The sequence below is a fragment of the Cariama cristata genome, unplaced genomic scaffold (assembly GCF_000690535.1).
Source record: "Cariama cristata isolate BGI_N322 unplaced genomic scaffold, ASM69053v1 scaffold31957, whole genome shotgun sequence".
NCBI lineage: Eukaryota > Metazoa > Chordata > Aves > Cariamiformes > Cariamidae > Cariama > Cariama cristata.
In genome coordinates this window covers 44,379-56,336 of record NW_009627812.1, presented here as the reverse complement: position 1 = coordinate 56,336, position 11,958 = coordinate 44,379, and the positions used below count along the sequence as shown (strand labels likewise).

At 39.7% G+C, this 11,958-nt stretch overlaps 1 protein-coding gene across 1 annotated transcript in view; it reads right to left on the bottom strand.

Moving 5' to 3' along the window:
* Positions 1–4,005: 4,005 nt before the first annotated feature.
* The window catches only part of LDB2 (LIM domain binding 2), a gene marked incomplete at its 5' end in the record, with an annotated part of 51,842 nt that continues 43,889 nt past the window's right edge, over positions 4,006–11,958 (bottom strand). Inside the window, one exon of the mRNA XM_009704562.1 lies at positions 4,006–4,634. Within this exon, the coding sequence (XP_009702864.1) occupies positions 4,404–4,634 (231 nt within the window). The remainder of the gene's footprint in view (positions 4,635–11,958) is intronic.

Genomic DNA, 11,958 nt, shown 5'->3' with positions numbered 1-11,958 from the left:
TGTGCCCCAGGGCAGCTTTAATTTGGACGTGCAATATATCACCATAGGGCTGCTTGATCAGAGTTGCAGTCTCAGGAAACATTTTCAGGACTATTCAATTTCCATTAGCAGTTTCTCCAGGATATATTAGGCACAAACTGGGTTTCCTTCAATATCAATCATTCATGTTTTCTCTTTCATCCTGGCTCTGCTAAAATGGGATTTTCATGGTGGCCATGAAATTGCAAAGTTTAGCCTTTTCTTATCGTTAGTTCTATCACTTAGGCTCCTTTAATGGTGTTTCATGGCAAAGGCTGGGTAAGGAACCTCTCTCCACCCTGGTGTTAGAGAACACCCAGTAATGCTCAGTATTTCACCTTTGCCTTTCCATTCAGTAGTTTCCTTCCCCTCTACCCCCAACACTTTCTGCACACTTCAAGACTAATTCACTGTGGCAGTTCTCTGGTCATGGGTACTTTTGCTCTGTTCCCCAAGGATGCAAGTTGGTTACACTTCCCCAGTGTGTGAGAGCAGTACCTTCTCCAAGACCAAGGTTAAACATTAGTTACTTATGACTTTCACAGAGCCCTATGATGCTGCAAGCATACAAATGCTAGCTATACCTCCCAAAGTCCCTTCCGAATTGAATTATCCTACAACATTATTGCATTCATACAGGCCAATGCAAAGATGATGAGAGCTGAGGACACGTTCTTTCTGAAAAGAGTACAAAGCTGCAAATATTGCTTCTTTTTGCTTGCTGTGAAAAGGGAGAAGAAGGAGCTTTAAGAACTGAAATGTTCTTATGAGGAGCAGCTGGTGAGACCAGCTGGTGACTCATGTGAGTTCTAAGCTCCCTGAGAAGTGGACTTTGCTGACCCAAGACAAAAAAAAAAAATTAAAAAATCCCCAAACAAAGCAATTCAAATAACCAAAACCCACCAGTGCTTATGATTCTTGCATGTTCCAAGTCCTTTGTAAGAGCAACCAGCTTAGTTATCAGTGTTTTAGTCACTTTACTAATTATATGATTCTGCTTTTCTAAGTAAACTCCTGGAATTTCCTCCCTCTGATTTGCAAGGGCATTTCTCAGGGCCAGTATTTCCCTCCATTTAGCTAAAACAAACAAGAGCTTTCTCTTTGAAAGTATTTCAGCATCATGAGATAAGTTTCCTTCCTCCTTTTAATAACTGCAGGGCTCCCCAGAGGAAAGTGTCAACATTATTTCCTTCCAAATTCTGAGAGAGATACAATGTTCTTGTAGGTGGTGAGATTAGATTACAGTAAAATTAATTGTTGATTTCAAGCTTTCATTCTTCAGGCTGCAACGTCAGCCCACATGAACCTCTTACTTTGACTCACCTGTGATCTTTATTCACCCTTCCCACATCTCTGTATCAGACAGAGCACACAAAAGCCGCAGGGTCATTTAACTGCAACCCACAACCGAATGGCATGAAATCCAGAAGTCATTGTGATCGTTGTACCTTAATTCTCTACCTGTAGGGAGTGTTCCCGAGGACAGGGCACAAGGACATGGGATCAGACACAAGATCACAGGCTCCATCTTGATGAGTTCACCACGTCCTTTGAAATACGGTAAGAAAAGCCCATGGAGCAGCCCAGGGCACGGGGATGAAGAAAGTAGCAACGATGAGACTGCGTGGTCAGCTGCTGTACATCTCAAACTGCTTCACTGAGCTGGCCCCTTTTGACATTTCTTTTATGAATAAATAAATGAATAAATAAAATCAGCTTGCTCCGTCTGTTATTCACCCTCACCACAAAAGGGTGGATTGATAGCTTGTAGATGGGGTTTTTGAGGAGATATGGAGAAAGTGTCCTTCCAGATTAATTCAAGGACAGCACTCTAAGGAGTCTGTTACCCATTTTTCAAGCGTTCCTATGTTTATTTACTGAAACAACAGGAGTAATATGACATCATAAATCTTTTAAAAATTGAAATGGTAGTGCTAGTCTTGAAAGATTAATAATAAGGAACGCCTTTTAGAGTGTGCTCATGGAAAGGTAATATGAATGATTAGTGTTTTTGAACATTAGAATTACAGTGTGTAATTGTAATGTTATAGCAGCTATATAGGAGCCAGTGATCCCTTAATGGAATATATTGTGAATTTAATTATTTACATGGAAAAATCAGGGCTGATATAGTCACTGAATGGTAGCCCTACCATTTCCTACATCCTGCAAGTCTTATGAAGGAGCAGCATTGCTGTCTGTGCAGACACACTCATTTCACGTTTGTTATTTAATTTAAATTCTACCCTACAGTTGATATCCTTTGTGCTCTAGATCCCACAGAAACCTGGAGTGTCTTTCAGGCTATCTTCCTGCGAGGCCTACCGTAGGTGCCAAAATTCATTGAACAAGGATTTTACTTGCAGGAGAACGATGCCCACGTCGGAGGCTGCGGTTTGTTCTTTGGGCAGGGCAGGAGCTGTCTCCCGCTGAAGAATCAAGTGGCAGCACAGGGTGCTTTGCCCTGTATTTCTTCTGCAATGGTGGCTTCAAAACTATTTGGTGGAATGACATCCAGCAAAAGCATACGTAAAAAATACGCATACATGCTTGGGAGACACGTTTCCCTAGAGCGGCTTCTGGGTACACTTAGAAAAAACCCAGGATTTCTTCAGATGCTTTGATAATGTCAGTAATAATAGTAGTACAGTTTCAGTCAAGAGCAAAACTTCGCTCCCCTGCACAAAAGGCAGGATTGTGTAGATTCAGTATGTCGGTGTCGGTAATTCTCCCTATAAGTATTTGCCATCCGCAGGGTGCACCTTGCAGGGCCTCTCAGCTGCCTAGGGATGGAGGCGTGTGCCTCTGTGCCTCCCCGCTCAGCCGAGGGGCTTTACACACCCGGCTGTTTTCAGAGAGCCTGCACCAGTCCAGAGGTTTTGCTTCCTCCCGTGAACAACTGATTTGATAGCAAAGGGAAGAAAGAAGGAGAATTTTTTAAATCCTCGCAGCCCCAGTTGAGGGACTCATCGTAAAACTATCAGACAGAATTCAGCGGAGTGGAAATCCCTGCTCTGATAAGCCTCAGCCCTGGAAGGTGAGGGCTGCAAAGTTCAGGATGGAGGTGCGCTTGCTGGATGCCCTGCACTCCCTCGTGCTTGGCTCTCGCTGCTGTTACTGACCTGTGGTGTTACACGCCATTAATGTTAAAAAAAGAGCATCTAACCAAATTGAGCTGTAAGCGATTCACACCTAAACTACAGACTTCCCTTTTTGCTGGAAAAAGATTGTAATTCAGTGAAATGCTAATTCCAAAAATTCTTGGTGCATGATCCTGTGCATGGGCGTGTGTCTTTTGCATGCAAGGAACTGTAAATGCACTATATAAGAGCACATTTGTTAACACAGTTTATTGGCACACTTATTGGCAAAGCATACATAAAATACAGTCGTATTATATAACACACTGACTCACTGTGTCTTTACATGATGAGTTGAACATATTAATATGTAAATGAAAAAAATTAGTTTCTTTTATAAAGTTTCACATAAATACACCAGAATAATAATAAAAAAAAAGTAAAACAAAAAATGGTTTGAGGGCTTTACAAAAATATTATACAAGAAATATACTATGAAAAGAAATAACAACGAAGCCAACTTAGATACAATAATAAAAACACAAAAGTTTTAGATTTATTAAGCTGCCCACAAAGTTAATGGATTACATGGCTTTAAAATATCTGGATCGACAGCAATTTTACAAAGCATAAACTCTCATAGGACTGGGTGTCTTTTTCCACATAAAAATATTTCTCATGTCTTTGATGAAAAAAAGACATTTCTTGTTTCAGCATTTTTATTAAATGATGGAAAGAGTATCTACTGGCATCAGCTAAACGTAAATTAAAAATGCTGGATCCTTTAAATGATTAACTGATGAAAGAAAAGTTAAAGAAAGAACAAAAGTTACTTTAAATTACTTTTCCTTAAAAGCTTATTTTTTCTGAAACAAGAAATTTCAGGTGCAAGTTGAAAAGCAGAAAATATATTACAATTGTAAAAAGTTTTACATAGTTACGTTAATGAGATCCTGAGCACTGATGACTTGTTCAAATATGGCCATTGTTTGATGAGGAAAAAAACAACCCCTTCCAATAAAATGCATTGTCAGAAATTTACCATGAGATGCTATTTAATTTTCAATTATTTTAATTGAGGTCAGTGCCAGTATCATGTTGTATGTGAATGCTTCCAAGAAATGTATATAGAAGCTTATACAAGAGTTTCCCCTAATTAAAAAAATCAGATAGCTTTAGTTTAGAAATAGATACTGTATCCGTTGAAACATGGGGTTTTTTAATTATTTTTTTTTAAAGAATGCTGTGAAACAGTAATTAATAACCCACTGACATACATTGCAGTGGGTACTGCTGCAGAATAACCTATTGGGAAGCTTGTGGTGTGGGGTTTTCCGATTTAGTCTCCTGGTTAGCAGGAGGTTTGCTGTTCCACGGGCTGTTATTTCCCAGTGCAGGTGAATTGTTGAAATCTTCTTCATCATCCATGCCATTTGCTGCATCATACTGTGTATTCTCTAATCTAGTGATAAGCCTTTCGTCTTCGTCCCCAAATTCGCCTCCCATCAGAGTTGGTTCTCCTACCACCATCACATCCTGTGAACAGCACCCAATATTTGTTATATGGAAACCTTGAGAGAGAAAAAATCAACTTAAAAAAATTATGTTAGAGAATTTGCATCTCTTAACTTTGTGATATTTGAACAACAGAGTTAAAAGTTCCTGCATAGTAGGAACCAGGAGACAGGCTTACACTTTAATTCAAATGAAAAACTCTAACACATCTCTCTAGCCGCATGCTCATGGCTCCGGATCTCATAAACCCCAGAACTGAAAAGCAGGTAGACTGAAAAATACGTATGATTTTAAGCAAATAAGCAGGCTATGAAACTGCCTTAAACTCCTGCTTGAAATATTTAGCCTTTATCCAGTAATTCTTTCCTGAACCATTTTATTTGGAAAGGCACCAGGCTGCATCTCAGTTGGAACTTGGCGATACGCGTATTTTAAAAGTAGTTTAAAAGAAACTGCATTTCTTATCCTCAGACTTCTCCAATGTGGAGCACAGCACTCTAATAAAGATGGTAACTCTCTTATCCATAGCCAGCCAAGCCCTTTTACGCATCCAATGTACTTGACATTCTGCTACTTAATTATGGTAATTAATTTAGGTAAAGTTTTCGATAAAAACAATGTTCACACTGATTTGACAATTTGCATAGCTAATTAAGTCATTAGCAAAAACCTGCTGATTGCCAACAAGCCCTGAATTTACCATCTGTTATTTCATGGTGCCTGTCACCTAACTCCATGTAGGCAACCCTGCCGCCAATCTGTGCAGTAAGAGGACCAATCTGTCCAGCTGGTACCGTAAAAGGAAGATGAAGAGTGCTAATTATAATTACACTGATGAAGCTAGTAGTCATCAAAAACTGAAGCATGCAAGAAAGAAAGAATTCATCTAATCGCTGCTTTAAGTACAAATTGTCCTTCCATGAAAACAAGTAAACCACCTACTGTACTCTAGTGCATCACACATTTGCTGCAAAAAACCTAACCAGCATGGGATAGAAAGGTGCAAACTTGAGATTGGAAAGCAAAGGTGCAAAGCCAGAGAGCTCGCTTGTTCTCTCTGTTCAACGGAGAATCAGGCTGCTGTGCTAACCGCTGAAGAAATACGTGGGATGCATCTTTTCATGCAGTTCAGGTGGCAGGGCATCAGCTAGCATCTGGTAGAAGTGCAGTAATTCCAGATGTCTAGCTTTGTACCTGCTGATTTAACAAGCCCTTTCAAGAATCTGGTGAACAACAGATTCATATTTTAAAGGATCTGTTCCTCCTTATGAATGTAAAAGCATTTGTAAAAAGCAAACAGGAGACAAATGTTTGCATTCAATTATGTTTCTTTTTAATCAGATATGTACTTCCTTCACCATGAAACAATACAAATTGTTGCCTGTAAGTATTTACACTGTTTCTTGATATCCCTCAGCAGAGGCTGACATGCTACAGAAGAATGTTCATATCACATTTTCAGCCTGTGCTATGTGAAACATTTGTGAGTAGATGGAAACTGTTACATGATTTCTTCTTTACATTGTCTATATTTTGTTACTCCATATATCCATAAAATATTTGGTTAAATAAAACTCACACACAGCTTTGTGACATAGAAGTTTAAAAGACAAAGGTGTTTATAACCAGAAGTTTATCCTAATTTATGTCATCCCTCTAAACAACAGACAATGTGCTGAACCAGACCTGACCCCATCGTATTGTGAGAGCATTAATGACAAGAGAGACCTGGCAGAGGACAGCAAGTTGGGTTTGAGCGTGCAATGTGATACAGCAGGCAAAAAGGACCACAGTGGCTGAAATACAGAGTCACAGACCGAGGTGGCAACAGTTCCTCTTACTTCAACGCTCTTGAGTATGGACCTTAAGTTCTCTCTGTTACCATACCAGCGAGAGGTTGGCAACTTGGATGAGACTTAGAGAAGTGCATCAGAAATAACTATGGGGCTACAACAGCTGGCTGGGGAGGCCACGTCAAAGAATTAAATATGTCTTACATCCACCAAGTGATTGGGAGGGGTAAATGTGCTTAACAACTGCAAGTGCTGAAAGGAAGAGGATCACTTTAGGCCAATCCGATGAGACGTAAACTAGGGTACTAAGATGACATTAAGTAACTGAAAATGTAACCCCCACTATTCCTGTTACTGAGAACCGCAGACTGAGGATTAATGACCCCACCAGAACAGTGCTAGCTTTCCTGCTTGGGTCACCTAACACTGGGCTGGGAAAAATCTCCATCTGTGGTAGGAAACATGGTGCATCGGTGAGGAGATGCTCAATGGCCTTATAAGTATCTCCATCTCTAATTTCTGAGATTCTTTGCAAATATTATTCCTTTAATATAATGACACCCACTGAGAGGACAGTTTGCACTTATATTTCTCTCCATGCTATTGAGTCTCTCTCTCTCTCTCTCTCTCTGGGAATTAAGCTACAATTACACTGAGGTTAGTGGAGTTTTTCCTCATTCTATTTAAAAGATAGATATCACAGCATTAGTTACAGGACATTTTAAAATAATAATATAGATATTCTTGACAATCCTGCCACTTATAATTATGTCAGGCAAAAATAGTGTCTCAGGAAGCACACATGCTGGTTCCTCCCCGGAGAGGATTCTGCTCCTCAGACTGAAAGCTGAAGCCCCCACCGAGTGCACCCCATTGAACCTCCACTCACTAGTTCCCGTGCAATGACCACCAACCTCTGAGGAGGACTGGAAGTGACTCCTTTTAGAGCCCCTCAATGCTTCTCCTTAAATTGGCCAGTGGGGGTCACTGCTGTTGAATGACACAAGGCTCCATCCCTCCCAGGGTTGAGGCTGCAGCTCTGGAGTGCTCCTAGCTCCTGCTCATGGAGTGAGAAGCAGAATCCAAGAATTAAACCCTAGTCTCTTGCACGGCAGCACACACTGCTATGGCCTAGTTATGGTAGCACATATTTGACTAGATTAGTTTAAAAAAGATTTAGACTGTAGTCACTCAATCTTATTAATTTACTCTGTGATTAGAAACAACATTTTTGGTCAAGGAATGTCTCATGATAGTAAAATATGGTTGCAGTGAAGCACTGTAAATAAAGCAGTGGATGTTTTACATTATGTGATAGAAATGTATTATTTAATAATATAACCACAAAAGCAGCTTTCATGTATATCATACTTTTCATCCTGAAATAACCCTAATTGCCATCCAAACTTAAATTGATGCATATAAACTATACACAGAGATCACTTCATACACAACTCAAATGCAAGCACTTCTGTTTAACAGACCGGTCATTTCTCAGGCTTCATCTTTGTTATACCTAGCCTCAAAGTTTAGCTCTGCTATGCCCAGTTACATAACTAAACTTTTTAACTTGGGATTTTAAAGATCATCCTATGGCTAAACAATGTCTTACTGGAGCCTGGAGGTAAAAATGTGTGGTGGGCCATGTAAAATTCCCCATCCTTATGCTTGCCATCTTTGCTGCTGCGTAGCCCCGCTCAGTGTGTAACAGTGATTAGTTCGTAGCTCAGCTGTCACACTGCCCAGAAGTAGATAAACAGTGCTTCACAAGCCTGAGATTATTAAAACCACCTGAAACTATCAAGCATATTGTTCAAGCAAGTCTTACTCCAAGGACTGAAAGTTGCACTAGTTTTAGCAGCCAGCACACCTCTAAGTGCTAAGTAAAAAGAAGAAGGGTACCTCCTCCTGCCTGCCTGCCTTCTTACAGAATTCTGTTAGTGGTGATTATTTTAATAATTGACTTCTTAGCTCCTTGCCACAAAAATTATTAATGACTGAGAGCCCCATTGCTGCCCACAGCCATAGCGGTCACTGCTTCCAAGACAAAAACAGCAGACCAACATTGGTGTTGAAATGATCTATAGAAACAGAACTGACATTTTAATTAGGTTTCAGAGTGAACACTTTCTAGAGGAAAATGGTTATCTTTCACATCTCATCATACTCCTCGCTGTTAACCTGACGTTCTGGTCTTGTTCGGAATATTTTTCCTAAAGCGCAAAAACTGGAAACCAATTTGTTCACTCTCATCTTATGGCTAAATCTTAGATTCTGAATTGCACAGTTCTGAGACATGGGATAATTTGTGACACTCATCTTCTGGCCTTAAAACTGTAGCTCTGGTACTGCAACATCTGTTACAAACCACCTAAACCTACCCCCTGTTTTTGAAACACGCATGAGATTGTATTGCTCCCTTCCACATTAGCAGGTTTATTTATGAATTTGGCTTTTGAGGAGCTTACAGAGAACTACAAAGAGAAAGGGAGATTATTGAGGTATGTAACTTGCTTAAAGAGTGGAAGGAGGCTCTATTTAAAACTCTGGATGCAACAAAGAACGTTTGATTTACTTGGTGGCATGTAGTGATGCTTTATTCTTTCCAACACAAATGGTATTTCACTGGGTTCATGGTTACAGTATTAAACTCAACACGATCTTCATTAGTAAATGAAAGAAAAATCCCCCTATTAATTTCTATGGTTATGACTGGGAGCAGCCTAGAGCAATGGCTCTTAGAGCTTGTGAGAGTCATGCATTGTTGTCAAATTTCCAAATCCAAATAGATAAAAATGGATCAATGTGCACTGTTTTTATGAAAGTTAACAGAAAGTGATATTTAAGTGATAATGGCTGTACGGACCCCTTCTGATGATCTTGCATATACTTGTAATCCACAGATCACAGTGTTCTAAGTACAAGGGCATGGCCTTGCAAGAAAGTTTTGTTTGAAACAGAAGAATATGAAAAATGCAAAGGAATATGTTTTCAGCCAGTAGAGAGGCTTGAAACTGAGCAAAGACTTGGGAAAACACTGCAGCTAGCTTCAACTATTAGAGGAAATTAGTATGGTGTAAGCAATAAGCAATGACACACCCGAATTAGATAACATTTCTTTGCAATCATAGCAAAGTTAGCATTAGAAAGGCAGGTTTTCAGTGAACCTTGCAGAAGGAATCTTGTCCATCTTTGCTCTTTGTTTAGAGCAATTGGTAATTTCAGTTTCTGCACAATGCATTAACATTTCTCCCAAAGATCAGATGTGAACAGGAACATGACTAAATCTAAAAACAGTTCAAATGACTGGCATCTGCTGAGATGAAAGCAGCTGAGTGGACTACAATTTCTGGGACCCTGTTCTGTCCATCTTCCTTATGCACTAAAAAAAGCCAACGCATTTGTGGAAAGCACTGGCAGTACTGAGCTTGCACCAATGAGAACCTGAGAGAAGATAACTTCTGGTGAGAAAAATGTTCCTGTATTTGTGCTATGGGAGTGACTTTGGTGGCATTTGGTTCTACTTCCCACACACTGCAGTGTGTTGTCTCAGCACCTCCAGGAGTCAGGTCAAAAGCACCACTGGTCAAGTAATAGGCCAATCTAGGCACAAGTTGTGCAATGCAATCGTGTAGCACGCTGGCTAACTCCATTTGTTTTAAAAATGTAGGAAATATGGAGGAAATATGTAATATGTAGAAAAGATGTTAATGAAGGGATTTGGGCAGGAAGAGTCATATTGAAAAGAGATGCTGAAGGTCTGCAATCAGTAGCATGAAAACTAACAGAATCACAGAAACCACTGGTTTTCCCACCATTATAAGGGAAAATGAGTGCAATAGAGTGCAAGTGACTGTCAAAATGGCAAAACTTTGTATCTTATTTAACAGGGTTGAGAAAGTATAAAAAATATATGTGAGGACAGACTGAGACTGATCCATTTCAAATTACTGATGAGAGGGAAGATGCATACCCACTTACTGGCAGAGACCCTTAAGATGCTTTTGAAGACAGCGTTAATAAAGGTGTATCAGAATGTGTCAGCACAGTCAAAGTGCTAATAAACTTAAGGCAACACAAAGGGCACAAATGATACTGATTGATTAGGCTTCTGCAACTGAACTTCATGGTGCAGTGCCAACCTGACCCACGCATGGAAATACATCATTTCACTGTCTGGGCTTGGCTCTGTATTGTCAGTGCTGTCCCTGCCTGAAGAATGGATCAGAAAATAACGCAGGTAGAAGAAATGGCACCACCTCCTATTACTGAAGAAGAACATGTATGTGACAAGTACTGTTCCCTCTCACTGAGGAACGTGTATGTGACAAGTACTGTTCCCTCTCATTGAAAAAAAGGTTTACTTAGCCCCAAGTATTTATCTGAAGATCTGGAAGGGGCTATGGGGAAAATGACAAATCTCTTTGAAGTTTCAAGCTTTGTCATAGCTGATGATACTCCAGCTGCTTTCCAGTCACTCTCCCAAACATGGAACATTTGCCTCTCCAGACATGAAGACCTCATTAAAAAAACAAAAGTCAATGGTGTGAGAGAGAAATGTGCATGAGGTATATGGTAAGTTCACACATTTGCCAGAGTGTACGCAGCATTACTGTAGCAGCAAAACTGAGTAATCACTGATCAGTAATTACTGATGTCCTAAACCAAGAAACATTACATAGAATAGAGGTTAAGGAAACATTCTCTAACCAGGATTAATTTACTATCAAAAAGAAAACAACATAGAAACATAAAAGTGACGGGAAATTAGAAGTTAGTCTATTATGGTGGAGAGGCTGTCTTTGCTGGCTAGGAAAAAATCACTTGAGAAAAAGAGAAAACTGAAGTACATGACTTCATATTAATCCAGGTTTGGTATGGATATGAACTCATTGTTGAGGTTCTCCAGAGAGGAGGATGGGAATAATGAAACAGAAACTAGCTCTGGTTATGTGAGTCATCAGGACAGAAGATGCAGTGATTTCATTCCTCTTCCTAGTAATGAGGGGGAAAAGGCTCTTAACACTGCAAATGAATGATTTCAGTATTTGTTTTCTACTGACCATGAAAGTCCCATTCACAGAAAGCTCTATGGCCAAATGAAGCTTTTAGGTAGTTGAAAACTGTCAACCTGAGTTTGAGGAAATCTTGTCTTCTATTGCATATAAGGGAAATCAAACATTAGCTACTGAAAGATTTGCTTTAAGGTAAAGTTAAGAGAAAGAAACAGAAAGCAAGTTACTGCTACCTACAGCTAACTTAAGAAAGCAGTGGCATGCCTGGAACAAGGCCCACTTCAAAGAATGCATAATTTTGAAGAAACATGGTAACATCTCTCTATTTAACTGAGAAGTGTTGAATAGTTTTACACCAAAATATCCTACTGCTAAAATTATTTTGAGTTCTGTCTACTCTACAGGGTGGCCCAACCATCAATTCCATCTGGTTTGCTATCTTTGCTGTGGGGAAGATGGGAAGAGCTGTTAGTACGTCAAATGGAACAGCTAAGCATTTTCCACTTTGCAGAGGGAAAGGACAAGCGTCCTAAAAAT